Source organism: Antedon mediterranea, chromosome 1 (genome assembly GCF_964355755.1).
Source record: "Antedon mediterranea chromosome 1, ecAntMedi1.1, whole genome shotgun sequence".
Lineage (NCBI taxonomy): Eukaryota > Metazoa > Echinodermata > Crinoidea > Comatulida > Antedonidae > Antedon > Antedon mediterranea.
In genome coordinates, this window is record NC_092670.1 from 701,301 (window position 1) to 727,236 (window position 25,936).

At 33.3% G+C, this 25,936-nt stretch overlaps 1 protein-coding gene across 1 annotated transcript; it reads right to left on the reverse strand.

The window, feature by feature from the left end:
• Positions 1 to 77: 77 nt before the first annotated feature.
• On the reverse strand, positions 78 to 22,334 carry LOC140050899 (E3 ubiquitin-protein ligase rnf213-alpha-like). Its single transcript, XM_072095897.1, has 47 exons — positions 22,239 to 22,334; positions 21,878 to 21,982; positions 21,337 to 21,465; positions 20,960 to 21,137; positions 18,824 to 18,934; positions 18,279 to 18,623; positions 17,071 to 17,684; positions 15,558 to 15,717; positions 14,915 to 15,132; positions 14,684 to 14,815; positions 14,216 to 14,368; positions 13,129 to 13,991; positions 12,863 to 12,990; positions 12,577 to 12,642; positions 12,267 to 12,370; positions 11,841 to 11,976; positions 11,429 to 11,633; positions 10,948 to 11,179; positions 10,710 to 10,865; positions 10,460 to 10,574; positions 10,063 to 10,228; positions 9,346 to 9,520; positions 9,067 to 9,179; positions 8,714 to 8,905; positions 8,432 to 8,554; positions 8,169 to 8,298; positions 7,592 to 7,830; positions 7,270 to 7,352; positions 7,048 to 7,181; positions 6,816 to 6,893; positions 6,288 to 6,497; positions 5,764 to 5,927; positions 5,427 to 5,649; positions 5,149 to 5,319; positions 4,799 to 4,971; positions 4,521 to 4,643; positions 4,047 to 4,203; positions 3,729 to 3,841; positions 3,463 to 3,595; positions 2,534 to 2,727; positions 2,188 to 2,373; positions 1,990 to 2,098; positions 1,631 to 1,831; positions 1,330 to 1,460; positions 922 to 1,139; positions 475 to 642; positions 78 to 106 (listed from the first exon to the last, which is right to left on the reverse strand). The coding sequence occupies exons 1-47, from the start codon at positions 22,332 to 22,334 to the stop codon at positions 78 to 80; spliced, it is 8,382 nt and encodes a 2,793-aa protein (XP_071951998.1).
• Between the last annotated feature and the right edge of the window lie 3,602 nt (positions 22,335 to 25,936).

The window sequence follows — 25,936 nt, forward strand, 5'->3', positions numbered from 1 at the left end:
TAAATAGCAAGGAAATTATACTGTATAGTGTACTGTAGTTAATTAACAAAGATAAAATAATAATATTATAACAAACATTACCACAACATAAAATCATTGAAAGTGTCTAAAAGTTTAAAAAAAAACACACAAGTACCTTCAACAAATAAAGAAATAATATAATTATAATAACAACCATTACCAACAAACAAGGCTAAAAATAGTACAAAACATTGATACTTTTTTATATTATAGGCAAATTGCCAAGGATAACCATAAGCAAATTCATTCACTATCCTTCTTAAATGTGGCAATCCTGTTTACAAGACAAACATATACACAAGATACTTTACATAAATAAAGTTTTACAAGTATTTGGGACTGAACCCACGACCCTTTGATTGGTAGCCAAGCATCATAACCACCAAGCCACAACTCCACTTTCCAACATAAAATCAATGAAAGTGTCTAAAAGTAAAAAAAACACACAATTACCTTCAACTTCTTGTTCCCAACTCTGGCTGATGCTTTCTATGTTCTGCTGTTCCTTTGGAGCTGGAAGTAGTAACTTACTTATTGGTCGGCCTAAAAGTTTGGAAACATCTGGACAATTTTCTTTTGGAGGTTGAAGGTCGTCGATGTGAGCAGAAGACCATAGTCCACCTATTATGATATAAAAGATAATTTATCCTACATTTTACTGGTTTCTTTGCAAATTGAATTTTGTCTATTTGTTCTGTTGCAGTCACTATACACCAACCACATTTACTTTACTTGCAACAAATCTTTTAAGAACTAAAAAAAATCAGTCATTTTTGCTGCATTTCAACTACGGTAGTAGAAGTTTATACAGAAAATAAGGAAATAGTAAGTTGATAAAAGGATTCTTCAATCAATGCTCTATAATCATTAAAAAAAGATATTATTATGGTATGTATATACCTTGGAATCCATCAAAGCATCTCTTAACACGAGGAAGCTGAATGACAAAGACTACATGAGCTTTGCCTGCAATCTCTTCTTCCACAGAAGACAATGCATTCCCTCGTTCATCTTGCACTTGATAGGAAGCACAGGAAATCAAATTTGTGGTGTCGCTGCTTGCATCACATTGCACTAATAATAATCTTTCATTTTCAGTAACCGCACCAAAGAATTTTCTAAAAAAAAATAGATAGTATGTGGTGCAAAAGAAAAGAAAGTAATGTGGTATATGCGTATTGTGGTAGAAGCCCATCCGACAGTTTGTGGTATAATTATGTGATTTGGCTCTCTGGCATAAATCTACTTTATAAGTTCAAATGAGTTATGACTTTACTTGGAAATTAAAAAATGCTGTTTTTAACTTACTGGACTCTAACAGAAAACTGTTGTTCATACTGGAACTCTTGTAGGGAGACCAAACTGATGTCAGACACAGAAACGGATTCTGTAAGAGCTCTGCAATCTTTCTCAGTAAGCAGACGTGAATACGTAGTTACCTAAAAATAATACATACATTCAAAATTCCATGTTATATATAAAATGTTTTCCTGAATATAGTTAATAATAATTCACTTTTAACAGTTTTGTAAGAATGTGCTAATGTTTCTAATTTCTGTATTTTTTTGTGCATCCAAGATTGAACAGAATAAAAAGGACTAAACCTTACCTGAGCTAAAATGCCTTCATTACCAGGATTGCTTCTAAGCTGATCCTCAAGATAGTCTGCTAGGCATGAATGTTTCTGAACATTAAAGTATGTATCCTGTAATGCCTTTTTCTCTTCTTCTCTCATTCTTGTTTCTGATAATCTGGTGACAGATTCAGGGGTTGCACGCATCAACAGCTGGTTTTTAACATCTTCAAATACCTTTTGAGAAGTAATTTAAATAATTAAAAAATTTTTAACACTTTTATTTGATAAACATACATAGTTCCTTTCCAATTTTCTTCATAAAAGCATAGTATGATATAAATTCTCAACTTCAATTGGGGATAGCAAACAACACAAACTGTAGCTTTAAATACCTCTTTAACAGTATCAAAGGATGACCATCTTTGATACACAAGGGCAGCAACTGTATCACCATGGTAACCAATAAATGCATCACTTTTCTTGAACGCATTATCTGATGAACTAATGAAGAAATAAAATTAATTGTAAAATTTGGTACTGAAACATGAAAACATTTTTGTTCAGAAAAGAAGAAGTTTGAAGATACTTACTTTACACGATGAAATTGTCGTTTGCTAGCAATAAAACTTTCTACCCAATCTTCAAGTCTTTTGACAACTTGCAGCTGCTCTTCACTCAACATTGTTGTCATCGCCAAAAAGTGTTTCTCAAGACGGTTGATGAGAGGGATTGGAAATCGTGTACGTACAACTTCTTTGTCGGCTACCACTATCAACCTAGAACATATTCAAATCTTGTTTAGTAACAAACAAGTACCAGACCACAGAGCTACATCCACAGAGCTAGGGAAATGGTAGACTGACATGCACACTCCTTAATATCCCAAAACATGCTTCTGCAAGGTTAAATTTGCAAAATTAAAAAAGTAATTTTTACCTGAATGAATCATGAACACGGCATTTAACACGGTGTGTGCCTAGTCCAAGATCTACATATCGTTGTCCGCCAAAGTAAACATAGTACTGGTTGAGGGCGTCATACAAGCTCTCGTAGAGGTTCTCAAGATTCAAAAGGACAACTGTCTTTCCTGCTTCCATATAGAGTTTAATGCGGTTGATGTTTCTACATACCTGTTAGAATATTGGCATACAATTTAATATTTGGATGAGTGTGGCGCAGTGTGTTGGATGTGAGATCGAGGTTCGAATCCAACTCTCACCGCATTGCTTGTAACCTTAGGCAAGATACTTTACTTACGTTTGCCTCCACCCAGGTGTATAAATGGGAACTCGGTTAGATCAAGACACAACTTTGAGCTGATTACTAGTTGCATTATGGGAGTATGTTTCCTTACGTGTTTGATCCAAAAAAATGACTGCCGTAAGCGCTTAGAGGTTTCACAACATTAGGTGCTATATAAATCCAGGATATTATTATTATTGTTATTATACGCAAGATATCAACTGGGAATCTGTAAATTTTCTCCATAATGCTGAACTAAAAATATATCTCTAAAGAATTATCGAGATTCACCAAAAGGATTAAAGACACTATCACCTACAATTGTTGTAAAACTAATGCATATATATTTAAAACGTTAAACCAGGTCATTCCTTGTCTTAAATGTACATTTTATGGTACACTATGAGAAAAAGAGAGAAGCAATACACTATCTAAAAGTTATCGCAATAGGCCCATATAGTATTTGACCCTAAATTAAATCGAAACAACCTAGGGAATGTTAGTATTGAACTGGTGACTTGTAGGAGAGTATTTCAGACAGATGCGGCAGTGTCTAGTTGTAGCAGCATAGTCCAACCTACCAATGAAATGTTAATATATATCTATAGCAGAATAAGAAATACCTGGGTGTACTCTTGATCAAATGGGAAACTGCTTCCATAGATAATGACTGCATCTTTCATCTTATTCAGATGTTGTTGTAAAATTGGGAGAGCTGCAAACTTTTCAGTTAATACAAGAAGATATCTGCTGTCTCTATAATGTAAAAGATATTCAGGATTTTTTAACACAAAAAACTTTAAAACAACAAATTTCTTCAAATATCAATAAGCTGTTGGCGCTAAAGAAGGCACTGTTTTTGAGTAGTTTTTAGGTTTTGTAAACTTACCCATCTGATGTACCATGTCCAACTTTTTTATTTCCTCCAGCCTGTGTCTGACCTTGAGCATCTAAGCTTGCTTTTATAAGGCCTGATGGAGTACAATCTGGATCACCGTCACGCTAGAAATACAAATCATGGTTTTCAAAAGAATAATTTCATAATTTTTTTAATTAAGTAGTAAGTCATTACTTATATAATTAAGTTTATGGCAGTGCAATAATTTGCTAAATACATTGCTTGGGCAAATATAAAGCAACCGATAGTCCATTTTTGGTTTCAGAAAGAGTGACATGTTTAAAAAAATGTAGACAACTAAACACTAACCTTCTCTTTTCTTATGTATCCTTCAAGTTTCTTCCCAAATATTTCAACGTAGTCTTCTGTTCCTTCCTTCCCACCAAAGTTCCGTCTAATTGCGTGCTCAATTTGAGCCCAAGTGGGTGGTGATTTTTTAGAGAATTGATTCACCATCTTAATCAAACTATAACGAAAACCATTAAACTTTAAAAAAACAAACAAAAAGGAGCAGTAACCTTCAATTATTTTCATATTATGTATGGAATTGACATGGGGATGGCTATTGCTAAAGCCTTGTGTACACTATAAAACTTCATGTGACAAAAAATATGTATTTGGGCATATCACTACCATATTTGGGCATATCACTACCATATTTGGACACACCTTTTTTTGTCAAACTAGTTTGATAGTGTAGACAGAGCTTAACAATGCCATAACATTTTCAAATGTTTTTGATAAAGATAATTAGTTGTACTAGTGATAGATGTATTTGCTTACCTATAAAAGTCTCTTAGTCCAAAGAAATCATGTCCTTGTTCTTGATAGATCTTTAAGTATCCTTCTGCAAGCGGCTTAAGGATTTGACTGACATTATACGAAGTATCTGATGCACATATGCCCCTAATACATAATAGTAATCAAGATAATTCAGTTTTTTTGACAAAAACACAAGCAAATAAGAGGACAACCATGTGATAACTTTACAAAGCAATCTATAAATTCTAAAAAGATTAACGACATCAAAAAAGTCAGTGATGTAGATGCATCATACTTACTTGGCACTTTCAATTAGTTCAGCTTCGTCTGGAACTCCTCTAGAAACCAATATGCCTCTATTCATCTTGGCAGGATCTAGGGCCCAGTTTGAGATTCCTATGAATGCAACTTTTTTATAGTCTGGTGGATTGTCTTCTTCTTCAGAGCCATACTCTAGCAACGGATGTAGTGTCTAGAAAAGAAGTATAGGAAAAATAGAATTAATGTAAAGCTGATCTGGTTTTAATATTTACATCCCATCTTAAAAAGTAATAAATAATAATAATAAGTAACAGATAAATATTTTATTAACATTTCTATTTTTTTAAAGCTAATATGTTCATAAAAAGTCAATAAAAAGAATATATACCTTTAAAGGCATTCTTGGAGAGTCTTCAGCAAGTCCAACTTCATCAAGAACGACAACGGACACAAATTTGTTTAGATCTTTGCTTTGCTGGAATCGGCTACATTGACGAAAAGTTCCCACAATTCCATCTGGTGTCGACAATGGACTGCACTGATACGATATCATGTGTACCTGATGCCAAAAAGATTAAAATTCAGAAAAAATGTCAGAATCGTAAGGCTTTTCTTGGGAAAACGTAGCAATAAATGAATTCTGAAAAAAGTTTAAGAAAACCATACCTGTTTGAGTTCTTTGAAAAGCTCAGATGCTGACGAGTCTCCTTGCATGGCATCAGCCACGATTGTCTTGGCCAATGATTTGGAACTTCCAGGTTTGCCGACCAAAAATAACGGGATCCTCAACTCAATGCAGATAATCATCATGAAGATGTTCTCCTTCAGTGCCATGTTGCGAGCAATGTTTGGACCTAACTGTATTTTATCTAAGAATATTTCTTGACAGCTGGAAAAGAGAAAACAATTTAATACATTCTTGAAACTGCAAGTGGTTACTTTATATTTGTACATTTTCTGTTTAATTTTTTACTGTTTCATGCTTGAAAAATAAATATCCAACCTGTTAATTTCTCTGTAAATGGTTGTATGACCTCCACGTAAATTTAGTGGGTTCTTAAAACTCTTGGCCACAGTTTTTCTGAATTCCTCTCGCTTTTTGTCTAAGCATGCATGGTAGCAGACACCAAGAGCGAGAACCAATGCCCATGTAAGGTCATCAATGTCCTTAAAAAAAATGAGACCACAAGAAAGTATTACTCCTTTTGTTCGGTTTATTAGGCTTATTAACAATAACATTTTCTTTTTTTTACACTTGTGTTAAACAGCGCATATAGACTATTTGTATTTTGCACTATATAAATTTAAAACCATTACATTATTTATGCAGACAGACAAATCAGAAAAATAGGTAAAATAAATCAGATTAAGTTCACTGTTTAAAAAAAAAATTAGTTAGAAGGGGTTGTAAGTTAGATTGAGAGATTGGGGAGGGGCACAATTCTCATAAAATAAACAAATTATATGCGGCATTCAGTTACATTAACTTCAAAAGACAAAAACAAAATTTGATCATAACAAACAAACCTCTAACTGAGAATGTTCATCCTCAGAATCTTCTACATCCTCATATAATTCATCTTCATCCTCTTCCCTTGGTATATCTTCCTCTTCAATGTTAACTTCCTTCTTTCTTTCCTCAATCAATGGTCGCAGCAAATACTGCTTGTCAAAGAACCACATCATCACATTAAGTGTCCTCTCAACATCCCTTAAGCTCACAAAGCTGCACTCATTCTAAATAAGACAAACATTAATTGATATAGATATAAAATAATTCTGTCCTGTGTTCAATTTGACCTGTACTATATCAGTTCCTCTCTACACCGCCTTATCCTCACTAGTATTTATCAACCAGGTACTCATTTACAGCTTAGTGTATATCTATTCAATTGACATGGAAAGAGAAAAACAACTAAATATTCTATACACTCTAAAAATTATTCAAAATTCAAAATAGTATGCAGACATCTTTCCAGGAACTCTTTTCCCATGCTGTGTTTACTTGTTTATAAAATAGGATTTGCATAGGCTTAGCCCCTTTACTAAATTTACCTTCTGTTCTCTCATAAATGTCTGTGCAGCTGATAACACCTCACAAACAACGTCTACCTGCTGTTGGCTTGCATCAACCTGAATAATAAAGCATTACAATTTAAATCACTTGTCACTAAGTAGATAAAGTCAAACTCGCGTTCAGGATATAAATTCTTTTGGGGCAAAAAAGTTTAGTATGAATGAATTTGGGAGTGATAAACATTATTATGTAAACAGTGTTACTACTTACAAAGCGTTGAACAATTTGCCTAATGTACATCTTTTCCACATCCTGGTTAAGCTGTCCAAAGTCCCAAACCAATGGTAGCATGCTCGGAGGTAGAGCTTGGACTCGGTAAACAAGTTGACGTAAAGGTATGCGACCTGAATACATAGTAAAAGAATGGCAATTAGTTCAATGTCAAATCTGGTGTTTTCTGTGTGTTGTACAATGGCTATTTGAATTCCTTACCTAATCTATCTGTTGTTTTACTTGCTTTAATGTGGTAGCCAAGACCAGCTGCTTCTAATCTTTCAATCATTTCTTCTGTGTGTCTACATTGTAAAGAAAAACATTTCTTTCATTTATGAAATTTTATCCTACTCCAGTACTAAGATTCAATATATATATATTTTATAGAGTCTTTGTGTTGTATTTTGTATATTATGCCCCTTTCAAATCACCTCTCCAGAGTTTACACACACTGAGACATCAACTCCGGGGTATAAGTTATTAATTTTTGTGCAATGCTTTGTGATTCAAGTTAAAAGTGTGCAAGAAGTCTTGTTATTACCTTTTATAAGGGTTGCAAGCCGCAACAATCTTCAGACCACTGCCTTTGAAGTCAATTTTCTGACCGTTCATTCGACCATCACACATGATCTCTTTTATTATCCCAATCGCTTCTGTCGTATTCGCTTCATCAAAAAACAGAATTGTATCAATTTGATAGCGTGACTTGTTGTGATTTGCAAGCCTTTCAGCTTTACGTACACGATCAGCAATGTACTCAGCAGAAGTGCCTCCATGTACCTTAAAAGAAAAAATACTTTTTTTTTCAGGCTCTAAATTATAAAAAATACATAACTTCAAAAGAAACTTTCTGCATATTCTGCACTTAAATTTACTGAAATTTAAGAAAAAAATGTGTGAAACTGCATTAGTATGCATCTAATCAAAAAAAAAAAATGTTCCCAACTAATTTATGCCTAGGTAAAATTTAATTATTTTTGTATATGTTTGATCAGTATGTTTTATTGTTTAACTAATTATTATTCCTGCATTTGCCTGGTAAAAAAGGTGATGACCTTAAACCTATTCTTTGTAAATGTTAAATGTTTTGAATAAAGAATGAAGTTACACATTGTTACCTTCATAAGAATCATGTTTTGGACGTCTTCATCAACTCCAACGCCACCAGCTTGCAATTGACACATGAAACGGACTAGACGTGTCTTGCCACAACCTGTTTCTCCCATCACAATCACAGGGATACCACACCTATACAAAAACGAGGAATGATGAATTGTTTATACACTAGATATAACCATTTATTACTACCATTAGACTGATGTCTCTTATATGTTGGTAAGAGTCTACATATATAATATAATATAATTTAAAAAGTGTTTACCTGAATCTCATATGTATGGCTAAGATCTTCTTAACATTATCTGTGGTCAGCTCATATGTATCGTCAGGGTTACTAACATACTTGATTCCCATTACCATGCACAATTTCATCAACTTCTCATCCCTGATGAGAAAAAAGATTATATGCATGTAGTAGTATTGTTATGCCATTATTCACAAAATATGAGTTGGTCCAGCTTATTTCCAATACTTAACTATTTGTATACTAGGTGGACAAGTATTGTAAATATAGTTTGTTAAAAGTATGAATGATGAAAATCACCTTGGTAGTGAGTTGAAATCTTCTGACAGGTTAACTCTTTGAAGTTCAAGTCCTCTCATCAAACTCTTTGTCATCACATTGGTTTGAAGTACCTGTCCATTCACATCCAAAAGTGTCCCGTTGCGATCAATACTAAATCCCATAAATGTCATGGTCTGATTGTCTCGATTGAAGAAAATGTACGGATGTGGGCTAGAAAAAAAGATTAATTGTACAGTTCAGTGTGTGAACAGTCAATGATAGGGGCACAAGTCAAATATGTATCTATTTAGTAAGCTTTAGTAGGCTATTACGCTAGGCAGACTCAGACTTAGTCCGCAGAGAAATGAAGACATGGAATACAATAAACCTACCTGCTTTCCCATCGTCTGCGAAGCTGTAAAGCTTGTAGGCTGTCATCTGCTTCTTGACCGAGATCTACACGGTAACTCTCATCACTCATTTGAAGAGACGGAGTAGCAAAATCCTGATAATATAAAACAATTAATAAGTTTCGGTTTTATTTCAAAACTATTAAAAACTCATAATGAATAAGACCAAGGATCAGGAATAGAAAACGGGAAAAATTGTTTCTTTCAATTAAGGCAAAAACTATTTGGTTTAAATGCAGACAAACAAAATTAAATTGTAACCTTTGACATCTGTAACATGAACTTGACAACAAATGTTTTAAAGCCATCCAGTCCAGTGTCAGCGAGCATGGCAGGGTCACAAAAACTAGAATGTTCGCAAGCTTCTAATTGTTTTTCAAGAAAACAAGCAAAGTGACATAACTCAGACCAGGATGGATCAGGAAGGCCGCAGTGTCTATAAAAAAACAGCAAATAAATATGAATTAAGTTAATGAAATGTTGCAAGTCTAGAATAGGTGATCTGCTAGCTTGATAAAAATTGATGAAATCGTTAGGTAAACTGTAAGATGCACAGAAAAAGTAGCACAAAAGTTTCAGTGTTATAATATTAATGTACTCGCATTAACAACCCTCAATGGTCCAAAGCTTATATAATTACCAAAATAAATGTGGCACATGCAAGGGAAATCGGACATAAGTAACATTTGTAGATTTGTAGAGACAGCCAAAAACAATAAAAGGCTGAAAAATTACATTATTTTTTATTTTTACAGAAAATGATAGCTGAAACAGTATTTATTTACATTTACCTTGGTGTTTTTCTATTTTTAGAAAAATAAATAAGTAAATTTTAACATTTTATGTGGTATGTTGGTTAAAAAGATGGTGTAAATTATGTATGATTTTCATAAAACCTATCACGTTTATGCTTAAATTGAAAGTGTTCCAGTGGGTTACCAAATTACCAAAATAAATGTCAGTAGAATAAATATTTACCTCAGTAGTGTGTCCAGGCATTCTGTGTGAGTTCCAGAAGCCCTTCCCCTATACATAAAGGCATCTAGATGAGCACCTTGATCAAGTCCTCTCAAATAATGATATGGACGCTGGAAACTCGAACTTTTAAAAAGCTGATCGTCCATCAAGGGATCTTTGAAATCTCCTTCAAAGAAAAAAAAACATAGCTTTACAGACTATGAAAATTATTGAAAAATACTATGGTGATTATTATTGGGCATTATTGCAGCCTTTGGTGTGGTCATTAAAAGATTTCTTCTGGGTGCAGGCTTTTGGTAAGGGGAGGGGTGGAGGTTATATGGGACAGATTAAATTGCATAGAGATAACCTCTCGTTATTGACCGTAAATTGGTTGTCTTTAAAATAAATTTATTACCTGTTAATTGATTTTGTGCTTTATCCCTTTCCAACTTGTTTACCTCTCTGGGTGGTCGACACAAAACAGTTGGCAGACTCTCATAGAAACATTCTTTGCTGGATTTTTGATCACTCTAAATCAATTAAAAAAAACAACACTAGTACAATTCTTTGTTTCTTTCAGCAGACTGAGCTAGTTGATTATAGTTTAATATAAATAGTGATTTAAGTTTAAAATAAGACTAAAAAACACATAAATAATAACAAACCTTCCCATCATCCTTAGATTCTGTTTCTTTTGGGTCAAGAGTGACCTCTACAAGATAAAGGTCATAGAATTGTCTTCGCCAGACAAAGCCATCAGAGCAACAAACAGTGTTTAGTACAACAAGGTTGAAGAGAAATTGGTCCAAACCTCCACACACCTACAAAAAAGGCAATAAATAGTAAAAGTATAACTGAGTAAATGTACAATAACATGTTGAAACTTCATCAAAGAATACTCACATTTGGTGAAATATCTAGATGGAAAATCCGAGGAAAGCTTGAATTATTTTGTTGAATATTCCTGATCAATATTCTTGCAATGTCATGCTCTTGGACAGTCAGTGTCTGTAATGGGACAGTGATGCAGCAATCTTGCCTCCTGCCAGTATGGTGAAGTTTCTCTTTGTATCGTTGAACCAGAAGCGATTTTCCAACACCAGGTCTTTTAGAAGACACAGTCTGTACACATGTTCTACAAAATTTGCAAAAAAAACCAAATACTGATCTTATGCACTGATTTTGCTGTAATGAATGTTACTAAACAATTGGAAAGTGAGTCTAAATTTAACTGTAAAAAGAGAGTTTTGCTTAATGATTTCATAAAAATTCAATCAAAAAATCAATATTCTGTATAAAATTGATAAAAATTACAAATAAATTCCTTAAATATAAACTCAGTTTCAATCTAATTAAGATATTTGTCATGCATTAACCAGCTAACCTCTGATTGGTTAAACTGGCTGCTGGATTCAATCCTCGGTTTGTTGGTTTAACTTGTTGAATGAACTGTTTACAAAGGTAAAGCTGGATTTCCTCTCGCTTATGGCAAATTAATTTATCTGATGAAATGCGGTCAGAGTTCAACGCTGCCACCATGTGAGACTGGTCTTCTCTTTCCTGATTACAAATGATCACAAGTTTGAAACCTAAAAAATAAAAATATTAAACAATACCTTTGTAGCAAAAAGCAAACAAATATTTGAATAGAAAATCGGCACCACTGGCAGGTAGGAGATATGTCTCTACGATCCTCTAGGTCATGGGACAACTAGATACGTAGCTCACAGCACTTGAGTGTGTGTCCTTATCCACCTTACATATGGACAGGTACTACATTAATTGTGTTTACTTACCATGTTTTCCCTTCATTAATTGAGTAAGCTTATTAACAGCCTCAACACTGACATCGTAATTTAAGGCATCTGCATTCACAAGGCAGTATGTCTTTTTATTATCGCCATTTACCACCCGTCGCCATAGCAACACAACCTGTAAATAAAAGTTGGGGAAATTACTTTCTTAAATTTGTAATTGTCCCAATAGTAAAAAGGATATGGAATCTCCTCCAGGAAAAAATTTCAGAAAAAACTGGAGCCAATAATAATACTACTACTGTGATATATTGTTTGAAAGTTTGCATGGCGAAATCATATGTTGATATAAAGTTTGTGATTCAGAACTACATTATGTGGTGTACCGCAAACTTTCAACAATTCTACTACTGAAGTAAGATGAGGCCGATGTTAGTTATCACTGGAATAATGTAAGCCATTGTATACCTCTTCTAGACTGGTTGCAGAATTACACAGTAGCACTTCATCATAGGTTGGGAGACTTCCATTGTTTTCCATGTAAATAGAGAGTACGGTGTTAAGAACGTTTCCTGAGAGTATAAACAAATTTGCAGTGAAATAAATACAGTTTACATAGATTAATAAAACCAAAAATAATTGTATTTACCTTATAAGGCAAGGAAGTCTAAAGCTCAAAGAGAAAAGCACCTTCAACTACAGTTGATTAAATTCAAAAAGAATATTCAGAATGCTGACTTTTTTTAAAAATCAAAATCAATTATTTTAAGATACTTACTTGTAGGGCTAACAATGAGATTAGGATGGCCTGGTTTAAAAACTTGAGGGAAACTTCTCGTTGTTCCTAAAAAAAATATGAAATTTTATTTTATGCTATGAAAAATATAGATAGAATTATAATTGAATATTCAAAGAATGTTAAGTTAAAATATAATCTATTTCATAATTAACTAAAAAGAGAAGATGTATTTTTCCTTTGATGTGACATGACACATTTCATTAATTAACAAAGATGGCCATCTTATCTTTTTTGTGCCTCACCTATTATTACAAGTTTGACTTACCATCAGATGAAGCCAGACAGCGTAAAAGTTTTCCTAGTGTCTCCAGACTAGCATAGTCTGACAAGTCTACAGACTTTGTTAAGCTTAGATAGTTTTTCCATAAATTTTTAAGCTTTTCCACAAGAGTTCTGAAAGAAAGAATAAACATTAAAACCTTTAGCAAATTTTATTACTCTATGATTACTATGATTACTTTATACTGTTTAAGCTTGCCTTGAGCACTTTGTGGATATGTGCGCTTTATAAATCTTATTATCTTATCTTACCCATTTACTGCTTTCATTCCTTTCAACAAGTCATTCCTGACATTCTCAGTTCCCAAACCTTGATTCTGAAGACTGACTGGCGGCACTTGCTCATTTGCCTTCTTTTCAAACTTATCCTGAACTACTTTGTTCTTTAATTCTTCACCATCATTTCTTTGAAGTTCAGACAGCCTACAACCAACTCTAGCAATGAATCCTGTCACCAGCTCTTCTAAGATTTCTTCTTCATAAGGGGTATTCAATAGAAACTCAACTGCTTCATCAACATCAAGTGATTTCTTGTCTTCTACAAATGCCATCGTCTGTTGTTCATCCACCATCTCTTTCATTTCATCCCAGAACTCTATCAGTTCTTCCTTGCTTTTGTCTACCACAAATTCTTGTGGTGTGGCATCTTCTCTTAAAGTTTCCTCTTCCATAGTTGAATCATTGTCTTCAGACACCTCAGCAACTGCTCTTCTCAAATTCTCATTTGTACAATTTGGTCTCACAAGGCTTAATAGGGCATATATTTCTGGACTGATATCTTGAATTCCAAACTTTGCTAGAGCCCGCTGCAGAATCACAAGTTGTTTCGTCGTGTAAACATTCAGATGATAGAAGTCTTCTCTTTTTTCATCGATATAATCATACCAATGCTTCAGACTTGCTTTCATAAAAAGAAGCAGCTCTCTTAATATTTCAGTGAGCTTTTGCTTATTGCCAAACAGAGCTTTCTGGTCAGTGACACAGAAATCAACTTGAACTGGAAATCTGCTTTTCTCATCACAATTTAGAATAATCTTAAGGTCGGTGAAGAGCACATTTCCTGATGCACACATTTTGTGATAGTATGTTTCCAGTTCCTGAGCCCCATCAAATACCTGCAAAAGAAAAATAATTTATGTAATTTTATGCAGTGTTGACAGCAACCTTAATCTAGGATATTTCAGCAATTTGATGAATATGCAATTGGATAGAATATTGACAGTTAAATATATCTTTTAAGGGTTTTTTTCACTGAGTTGTCTACATATATAACTTTGAAAGAGTACAGAACTTTATATGTCCGTCAAAAACTAGCCTACCTGAACCTATACACCCTTACCTCTACAAAGTGATCAATTTGTTCTTTGGCATCAGTGGTTTTGTTGGCCTTACCAGCGACAAGCATCAACTTACTCTGTAGGTCTTTCAGTTGCTGTACCGTGTAGATATTTTCTTTACTATTTTTCACTGGAACTCGAAGCTTTAAACTTCCCTATAATAAAATTACAAAAATACAGCCATGAATTCAACATTTCAATTTTTTATCAGAGAATTTTAAAATAGAAATTTTGGTAGAGGTATAGAAATTTAATATCTAACTTCTTAAACTGAGTCAATACCATATTACTTTTTTAATAATTACTAAATAACTATTGGTAACTAATTATGCATGTATTCAAATTTGTGTTTTTTCAATATTTTAATGAGTTGGTCTATAAATAAAACATTTTATTTATTAAAATTTTCAATTTGAGATTTCGCACGGTCTGGCATTTTAAATCAATTCTATTTTCATATAAATGAATACCTCAGCTAGTTTGCCAATTTCATAAATCCCGCCTGCATTAATTCTTTCCACTTGACGTAATGAAGTCACTTCTACAGCTCCATGTGATTCCTTAATACCTTTCAACCATTCCATGTGACAAGAAATATCTCTCTAGTAAGGAGCCAAAATGGTTAGGTTAAGAAATTATGACATTATATAATAAAAAATCATCCAGGCTTAACACAGTGCACAAATAATGTCATGCCTTACTAATTTCTCTGACAACTGTGGATCATTCTCCAGAGCTTTCCATGTTTGGTTGCAGATGTGCATAAGATCCTTATAACCAGTCTCTTCATTTAGATCAAAAATGAAAGCTGAATAGCCAGTTGCAGCCTGATGGAGATAGGCAACTCTGTCCACTTCCATTGCAGTTTCTCCAGCTTGAATCATTGCAAGGTCCACAAACACCTTTAATTCTTGCATACCTACAGAACAAAAAATAAAAGCATTTTCAAATGTATGTGATGATGTACTATCCCTAAATAAAGATTTTTGAATAGGCCATTTAGTACTCGACTAGTATGTGAAATTGAAATGGTACGTATATTTAACAACAAAATGTGTAAAATGATTTCTTCAGGGGCCAATAAAACATACTAAACCACACATATATTAGATACTGTATTATATGCTATTATTTAATGTACATGTTTAGCTTTGATGTATCAACATTTAACCACCAAATACTAAAGGTAACTTTAAATATTCTTAAATAGCACATTTTTGCTGGTCAGCCTAAACCTAATGTTTTATATCATTTTTATACAAATTGATTTTCTCTAAAATATGTTTATCTAATCAATTTTGATCTTCCAGAATGCCAGATAAATATTTGAATGTGCTAACTTACTTTTTATTTCATCTTTTATCCATATAATAAGGTTGTGACTTTTCAATAATGTTTTCAAACAATCGCTCTGTTTATTTGTGACATTTTCAAGTTCTGTACAAGCACTTGCCACTCCTTTGTCTAGATCTTTTAGGCATTTTTGTTTGAAATCCCTTTTATCCTGAAAGTATATAAAATACTGTAATAAACCTAAAACTGCTTAACAACATTTAAAAAAAAAAATCACAATTTACAATTTTGAAGATGCTATGGTTACATTAAACATGGAATGAAATGACAAAAAAAAACTTACGTACCACAAATAAATATATATATATATATATATTTATGAATTAGATAGAACACGGGCGTCTATTACACGGTGTTTCGCGTTAAACGATCTTCAGATAGACTGAACAATACCGTATCTCGAGGTGTTATAAGGCTTTAGTCAGGTGGTATGTAAATTTTCTTGTTATGACGACATTTTGAAATCAGTTCAGACCTTTTGTTTAACAAATTTGTTTTGTTTGCATTTAGAATACATAGCTTTTCATCTAAACAAAGACTACAACGCCCATAAGCGGCATTTTGCTGCCTCAACGCATCTATATAAATATATATTTATATTTATCGTTTCAAAAATTAATTTAATAGTTTTCAGTGTATCACCGGGCGGTTTGGAATTTATTTCTATGCCTGTTGTGTTTAAATATATATATATATATATATAAACACAGTAGGCAAAGAACATTAATTCTAAACCGCCCGGTGATATACTGAAATTTTTTTTTTTGTCTTGTGTGGATATACTGAAATTTAATTAATTAATTTGAAACGATAAAGATGAGGAAAAAGACCACTGGGGCTTTCATGGTATTGTTCAAACTCGATTGGATCGACTCTTTAACACTCTCGGCGTGGTACGGCGGAACAGCACTAGTCCTCAGTTGTACACACGCGCAACAGAGATCGAATTGATACGCCCTCATCTTACAGTATTTTTATTCACAAATAAAATAAGCAAAAATGTAAATAAAAACAATAAAGTAAAAAACAGCCAGAAGATATATATATATATATATATATATAAATCCAAAGGCAAATTACTGAAAAAAATGACAATGCTGTGGGTATCAGTGGCTGGATCTCAATGGAGATACAAAAATAAAAAGCGAAAAGCTAAATCAAAACGATAAAGTAAACAGCCAGAAAAGTTAGAGCTTTCGGGCAACACTAGCCCTTCATCAGTGCAAGTGAAGGAATTTGGATATTTGGATATATATATATATATCTTCTGGCTGTTTTTTACTTTATTGTTTTTATTTACATTTTTGCTTATTTTATTTGTATCTCCATTGAGATGCAGCTACTAGTACCTGCAGCATTGTCATATTTTAAGTAATTTGCCTTTAAATTACTGAAAACATTATTTATATTAATTGATGTTATAATCTAGAAAACCTTGTTTAGAATGAATTTTCAAATCAATATGCAGGTTTGAAAAAAAATGTTCAGAATAAAATAATTTTACCGTTGAACACAAAATGTCTACAACTCTGAAGTCTCCTTTCAACTGAAACGTTTTTTGGATCTCTTTGACAGTATTTGCTGTTGCAAGACATTGCGAGATTTGACGATAGAGACGGATCTCATCACAACGCTCTGTGATCATGTACATAGGACAGCTGTCAGAATTGAAGATTTTCAAATGTGACTCCAATTCTTTTTCATGGATAGATGACAAGTTGTTGTCAACGGACTGCAATGTGATATTACCAAATATCAAGGATTGACTGAAGTCTTTCAACTCTTTCTTGACATTTTGCCATATTCTCTTCTCTACATCGTCCAATGTCATCAGATTTCCACTTCCTCTTCGTTGCATTAATTCTCTGTGAATGTTTCTTTCCCAGAACTTTCGGAAGACCAAACTCAAGTGAATTTTTTGAATTTCTGGGAGCATTTCAGCGACTTCAATTGAAAAGTTGAAGAATTTAATTTTTGTTGATGATACAGACATAAAAATTTGAAGAATGTCAGATGGCCAGCATAAATTATTTAACTGCAGTGGGTCTTTATCAATGCTAAGTAATTCTTCAGTTCCCTTAATATCCACTGCCAGTACTTTCCTTCCACTGTTGTCTTCTACAATCAAATAAAAGCCAACAGTAATATTTAGTTATTTCTTTCAGGGATAAATAAAAAAGGGATCAGTCTTTCATCCCCTGGTGTGCAGTACTGTAACTGTCCTACTTGTTACCATACACGGCCACTGAACATTACCCCGTTTAATAATAGCTAATATAATTAAAAATTTAGGAACAAACGATACAATATTAAAATCAGTGGTGGATCCTGGCCTAAAAATCGACTTTAATCTGTACGTCGAGCTGATAAAAGACAAAATTATTTTCATTTTCTACCATTAATTTGTGTTAGAGATTTGTTTGTAACTTAAAGTTATCACTTATTCCAAAATGACAAATTTGATACTGTATAGTAGTACAGTAGGCACAATTACGCTTAAGTATTTTGATATTATTATTATTATTATTATTATCTAAAATTTAACTAATTGTTGTTCACGTTCGTGCCCCCTTGCTGTGAAACCTCTGGATCCTCCCCTGAAAATGCAGGCAGAATTCAAGGAGCATTACTAGCTGGAAAATAAAGGATTGTTTGATCATTTAATTAACCACTTCATCTTTCACTTGGGGCATAGTTGAATTTCAACTTTACCATAATAGATATCTTTGCACATTGTCATCATTACACCAACATTAAGTGAAAAATCATCAAGCGTATTTAGTTCACGTTCTCGCTGCCTAATTACTCTCCGCACCAAAACATCAAACTTTATACTAGTCACATCAGGTGGTAAGTATTTCTTTGCGATTCTTGCAACATCCATGACGTCACAAAGTTTAAAGAATTCTTGTCTTTTCTCTCGAATCAATTTAAGATCTTTCACTGTAATTGTGCCATTGAAAACGCTTTCAAGAACCTTGTCTTCCATCAAAGATTTGGCTTTAATGAGCAAAGACTGGGCATCTTCAGTTAGAGCAATACCACTTTGGCCTTTAGCTAAAAGAGTATTCAAATAAAATGTCCTTAAATCTTGAAAAGCATAACAATTTAGGCGTCATGTCCAAATGTTTTTCAAACTGACAAAGCGCGTTAATCGCGTTTTCTTTTGTTTTAGCGTTAGCGTGAAAATTCTAAAATCGTCAGACCGTTTGGAAAATGGACAATATGCATAGATTGTAATAGTTCCGCCCACTAACATGCTTGACTGATTTTTACGAATCGTTTAACGTCGTTGCGAATCGCTTCGTGAACGTCGTTTAACGATGAGTCATCACAAACAGGCCCAAACAATTCCCGTTTCAGTTTGCCTTTTAATTAAGAGAGTTTGTAGCTGAATTATATTGTTATTGTTGATAAGTTTGTAACCTCAACAAATAATTTAATATTAATAATAAACAGGGGCCTGGAATGTTTTTTAGTCGCTTTCTTTTACATAGCCGACTGAAAATATCATTAGGAAGTTCATACGATGAACTAAGCACCTATAATAAGCAACACGATGTGCCACGCCACCGGTGAACTACCGTATTCACATCTCACTTCTAAATGCATTAGCGAACGTCTACAGTAGCCGATCGATAAAAAAAAAGGTTTTCTAAAAATAGCAGCAGTGAATGCTCGGCCGACCGTCGGTGTTCGTGCGCTCATAGATTGCAGGCCGATAACATAAGAAAGGTAAACAAGTACCTAGATGTTGGTCACGCGATATCCCCTTTCTCCTCCTGTTCACAGCGCTCACATGTTTTTACTTCAAATTCTGCCGGTCGGTAATCTTATTTAGATCGTTGAAAAGATGACTGATCATTAATTTAATTCATTTAATGTTTGATTCTATTTTTGTGCTTTATTTTATTTTGTTTATCTTTATAAATTTGATTTATTTTCATTAAATTTTTATTGTTATATATGTCTCGTCATATTGTAATTTTGTGAGGGTCCCTAATGATCAGCTTCGGCTGGATGGACCACCCTCGTAAAATATTCTTGAAAATAAATATATAAATCATTGGCTATTTTTCCGTTGCACAAGGGCCTAGTTGTATTAATAATAATTATTATTATACTTATTAAACAAGGAATGTGAAGGCTTTTGAGCTGTGTCGTCGCTGTATTTTTTAATTTGTTAACTAAGTTAGAATTTACTAGCATAATATAAATTTGAAAAAAAAAAAAATCCATTGTGGATGCGATCTTCGTATATATCGAACATCCGTCGATCCAGAAACGATGCCCACAAAAAAGATGGTAAAACATTCATTCTAAATATGGTATCAAAACGTTCAAGTCGCTCAAAAAGATTGCCGACAGAGAAGACCGTAATTAATACAGACCTGGGTTTTTTGGCATGAAACGCGATCCTACTCGATGTTTTACCTCAACCTCGATAACATGATATTTTTTAACTCAGTACGGCCTGCCGTCCATTAGAGGGTGGTGGATGCTGTGCTGACGACAATAAAACAGTAATTAAGATCGTGCACCTGGATTTCCTCTATTTATATCTAAACTGTTCCCAGACTCTGATCCACTCGCATGTTTTCCCACTCCAAATTCTGGTCGGGCCTTTTTCTTTACACAATATCTTAATCATTTAAAAGGCCTATGACTGGAAAATCTTAACATGGAATATATATTTATTTTGCATATATTTTGTTGGTGTCCTAACCTAGGTGTCGTTGTTTTTATAATTCGCTATTGAACCCAAGGTAGGATTAAATAATTTATAGTGTAGGCCGCCGAAACTAGGCTAGCCTGAACTCTCTTTGTGTGAGCTGAGGTCCACGGGCCCGATGTCGTCTCGTCGGCTGATGTTTCCGGCCAAATTAGGATAACTGATGCATAGGGCGGCTAAAAAAATTGACGTCTTCCAGCTTTAAATAGGATTTTAATTAGCGAACAATACATTGTTTGTGTGTATTGTCCATGCTTCTAAAGGCGATGACACAGACATTTTAAAACAAACGACGTTTAACGCTAAACGCGCGTCTAACGGCTAAACAATTACAGTGGGCGGTACAATACTAAATGCATAAATTAATTAGCTCTTTTACGATCGTTGCACGCGTTAAACGATCAAGCTATCAACGGTGACCGTTTGACGCGGTTTGTACGTTTGGAAACATTTGGACATGATGCCTTAGTTGAATCTTTATTTATGTAAAGATAAATATAAACTTGGGTATCTTGAGTTGCATAAATTTATTTTATCTTAAATTCTTCTGAAAGCAAAAATCAACTTACTGGATGACTTTCATTGTGGGTTAGAAGAAAGTTGTTTGCCATAAAAAGATTTAAACACAAATTCTGAAATACAAATATTTAAATTAAATTACCTGTCATCTTAAAAAACCCAGCAAGTGGTTTCCATTGCAGTTGGTTCTGTAGTGTCATGGCATCTGGATGTGATAGTGATTTTTCAAGCAAATGGGAGAATATTTTACCATATTTGGTTGCTTGCCATGGGAAAGTTGATCTATTAGATCTATTCAAAAAGTCCTCTCCACCTGTACCCTGAATTACAAAAGTAATTTGTTAAACAAAAATAAAATATTAATTTTTTAAAATCCCCAATTAGAGACCATTTTTCTGTTGAATTGATATCAATTTATAGTAAGAATAATATAATGAAAAGTTTTAAAGAAAATTTAGTTATATACATCTGAAAATTATGAAATATAATGGTTTCTTTAAGTAACAATTTAAAAAGTACCTCCATCACTTTTGGTATGACGCCAAACGCAGCATCGGAAAAGGCATCCGCAATCTTGGGGTGCCAATTCTCAAAGTCTATGTTGCAATAAAACTTCACCACTTCTTCCTCTCCATAATATATCATATTCTACAATAAACCAAATATTGTAAACAAATACACCAACCTGTTATTGTGGCATATGTAGGGTCTACAGGTAGGAATCTCACGAAATAGACTACACAAACCAACAGTGGTGTTGGTATTCTATGAGTGAGTGTAGATACCTACATACATATATCATCATGAAAAAGAAGTAGTAAAGTCAAACTAAGAACCAAATACATTAGATGGTTAAATAAATTCAAAACATTTTTTATGCCACGATCCATGAGAAATCTAAATGTACCTATTTTTAATACTAATACCAATTTTGTTTTCATTTCATTTCATCTTTTATTTCGGGGAAAATAATACAAAGTACAAAATTCTCCATAGTTCAAGAACAAATTAGTGTCAACGAATAATGAAAAGTAATAATTTAATAATAAACAATAATTACCTGTTTAATACTTTCCTGTAAACTGTGGTATATGATGGATTGACTTTTTTCGTTGAACTCTTCACATTGATAAGTCACACGAAATAGGCAGTTCAAGATTTGGAGCTGAGAAGGTGGAAAATATTTAAAATGGAATATTGTATTTTGGTTCTGAAAGTGGAGACAGTCTTCTTTTATGAATAAACTATACACAATGGAAATTGTGTAATGAATATTCCTAAATATATACATTTCAGGAAGATAAGTTTATTGTGGGAAGATAGAGTAGGTGCATTGGTTAATGAGGAAGAGGAATAATGTGCATGTTCATTAAGTTACAATACTCTACTACAGTTTGCAATTATGATATATCTGTACTTACCATATTCTTACTATATCTATTACGATCTACTTGACTCCTGATAATGTCATTCATAAGTTGTCCAGCATCAAACACATAACTTTCAAATTTCTCCATCCTCTCTTTCAGAGAGGCAGCACTGGAGTGAATGACACACCTGTCCACACTTGCCACAAACAATTTTAGCAGTAACTCAGCTGTTGTTAAACTCTCATTCGTTTGAAGGCCCATACACATTTTTAACGAGTTGATGATAATTGCTGGTGCTTTGTTATCATAATCAGTAAGCATAATATCCGGGCTGTAATGCAAAAATAATTAAAAAAAATGTTATTTCAAATTAATCATCAGCAAATACAATGTTCCACATATTTGGTGTTGAAAGTGAACATCATACATCCCAATAGGACTAGTGGTTTGTGCATAAAAATTATGTTTCCAAACAATTGTTGTGTAATTAATTACAAATAAGACATTTTTTTTAAATGTATCAATCAACAAAATTGTGTTTGTAAAATAATTGGATGTACATTAAATAAAGTAATTGGGAGATTACTATAACTCCTCAGAACATAGAATAGGTAATGTGCAAATATAACATCAATAATTATATATTACCTTTCAACATCATCTTTTATCCTCTCATTTATAATGCCAAGAATAGTCTGAAATTCCTAATTAGCAAAACAATACATGTTAGTAGTTCATAATAGTCATAAATTGACAAAAAGTTAAAATACAAAATAAATATACTATAAATAAGCAAATTGGTAGTTAAAAGTTTTTAAAACTCTCTGTGCTTGGCAATCAATTACAGTATTAATAGATCCATCATTTTTCTTTAAAAATATGAAAACCCGAACTATAATAGTTTACCTGTACTGTATTGGTATCCACCCACTTTCTATTATAAAAGATCTGGTAAACAATCCGTGCAACTGCACAACATGTGATGTAAAAGTCAAATGTGGCGATACGGAATATTTCGGTCAGCTGAATTAGGTTCATTGATGACAAAAATGTGCACTGAAGCAGAACATCAACTTGGAAGAGCCGCTGAAGATCTGTCAATATTACTGGTATTTGTTCCCTAAATAAAAATGATTGCTTTGATAATCTCTCAGTGAACATCAACATGAAAATAAAGAAGCTGATGAAATATTGATGAACAAATGAATAATTTTGATGACAAAAATACAGGTGCTATTTCACAATCCTAAATGAGACATAATTGAAGTTTGAATAGGATGAAACTTACAAAGTTCTGTTTAGGTGCCTTTTACTTTCCTTAACTTTCAGATGAGTATAACCACACCACTGTTCATCATTGTAATTATCCAAAGTTACAGGCCATTCCATCGGCCTTGAGTCACCGCGTAAAAAATGCAGAAGTGGGATCACCTGCAACCAAGATGCATTATAAAGGATGTCTGATGTCATTATCACGTTGCACCAAATCTCAAGCGACGCGATTACATCACTGTTGGGAAAAAGGGTAGCACAAATTTAAACTAGGATCTATATCAAGGAACGATATTGCTTGCAACTTTTTCTGGTATGAAATGAATTCAAATCTTTTACTAGTGGTAAACAGTGTAAAAAGTAAAATCCAGACTAATCACAATTTTATTTTTATTTTATAGGGGGAACAATTAATTATGTCCCCCAAAAAGATGAACAATGAAGATTAATTAAATAAAGTTATTTTGTAGTTTTAATAAAGTTAATCAGTTCCATAGAAAAAACGACAACAAATAATGTTTTCACAAATGGCAAAATAAATGGTTAAATTCAACCAAAGGTAAATTCTTTTGATCCAATTTTTGGTCGAAGTGAATAAATATTATGTGACATTAAAATGGCATTTTTAACAAAAAATGTATTTCATCTGGTTGTGGAATAGGTATTACATAAAATTTCTTTTTGAACAACCAAAAATAGTATAAGCGAACTTACAGTACGTTTCGAAACCTATCAGGTTTCATTCTCAACTGGCGTTTCATCGTCTAGCGTTGTTAATCCCATGACGACTACAATGTTTGAACTGTCCACAAGCTTACATAGGGGAAACAGGGAGGGCTTTAAAAACACGCATAAAAGAACATCGCACAGACACAGAAAACAACACGGGAGGGATTTTAACCAGGGCTCAAAGATCGTCTACATCATCAATCATACATAAATCTGCAATAACAGATCATGCACTACAACACAATCACCTCATTGATTGGAACGCTGCTATCCTTGAGAAAGAATGCAACACTCAAACAAGGCAAATAAAAGAGTCGATCAACATCAGAAAACATGGAAAAATCATGAACAGAGATGAAGGAACCCACGAATTGTCACACATTTATGATCAACTATTGGAGCTATTGGTGGCGCTATACCAACTCATCGTCGTCATGGGATTAACAACGCTAGACGATGAAACGCCAGTTGAGAATGAAACCTGATAGGTTTCGAAACGTACTGTAAGTTCGCTTATACTATTTTTGGTTGTTCAAAAAGAAATTTTATGTAATAAAAAATGTATTTAAAAAAAAAATATTTTTTCAAGGGGACAATACATCTTTAATGTTACTATTATACTTACATGAGTAAATGATTGAATTCTTTCTTTATTTCTTCAATAAGAAAGCAATACTCTTTCTTGTCAAGATTAGGAGGTATAACCAATGCACGTTGTAAGCTAACAATTTCTTGTGTTTTGACATCCAAGCTAAATATTCTGTATATATGAACAATAGCTAATGCTGACATCATTGTTTTCATGACTGCATCAACACCATTCAAAGCAGGACACTTTCCTAGCTCAATAATTTTTGGTTCAAGATACTGCTGAATAACCTGTAATTTAAAATATATCTGGAATTCAGAATGTGTTTTTTATGAAAAAAAACAAATTTGGGACCTTCTGGTTTTGGGTTTCCGGTTTTCAGAGAGTCCAGTATTGGGAGAGTTTACTGTAGTAGTGTTAAAGGAAAAAGTAATTTGGCCAGGTCGTAACTATATGCTTTTACTGTGTCTTTCCAATATATATTGATTTTAATCAAATTTGAATCAAACATGATGATTTATTCTTTATTTATTTACTGGCAAAGATGAAACATGGGTCAAGACTCAACAATTGTGCTTAAAACAAGAACTGAAAGTTGAAAGATGTAATATTTGGTACCTTAACTGATGAGTATCCCTCAGGAGCCCAAAACTGTAATCTATGTGAATATTTTCTTTTTGTCGATACTCCTTGCATACATTCGGCAATATGAACAAACTCCTCAATAGCGTCACAAGGCTTCATTGGTTTACCATTTTCACACACAAAACCTTCCCAATCAGGAAGGTATGACAACAAGCCAACTTCATAATCTGCTGCAATACGTTCATCACGATTTGACATTACACCTACACCAAAGATCTTGCTTTGTAGCAAACCTTTAATTGGTTCGATGAATCGGCCTAACATTGATTTTTGTTCACCAGATTTTACTTTTATGAGATCAGTCAATTTTGGATGATGTATCATATTATCATATTGATGGAAAACTCCTGAAATAAATATAAATAATAATAATAAAAACGTTGTGCATAAAAAGACCATCCACATTAAATCAACCAAATCGACCAAGCTTAGAGCTGTGCTCTGTGATAATTTATACTTAACCTTATTTTGCTGTGGATTTAATAATTTCTTTCCTTTTTAATATGAAAAAATG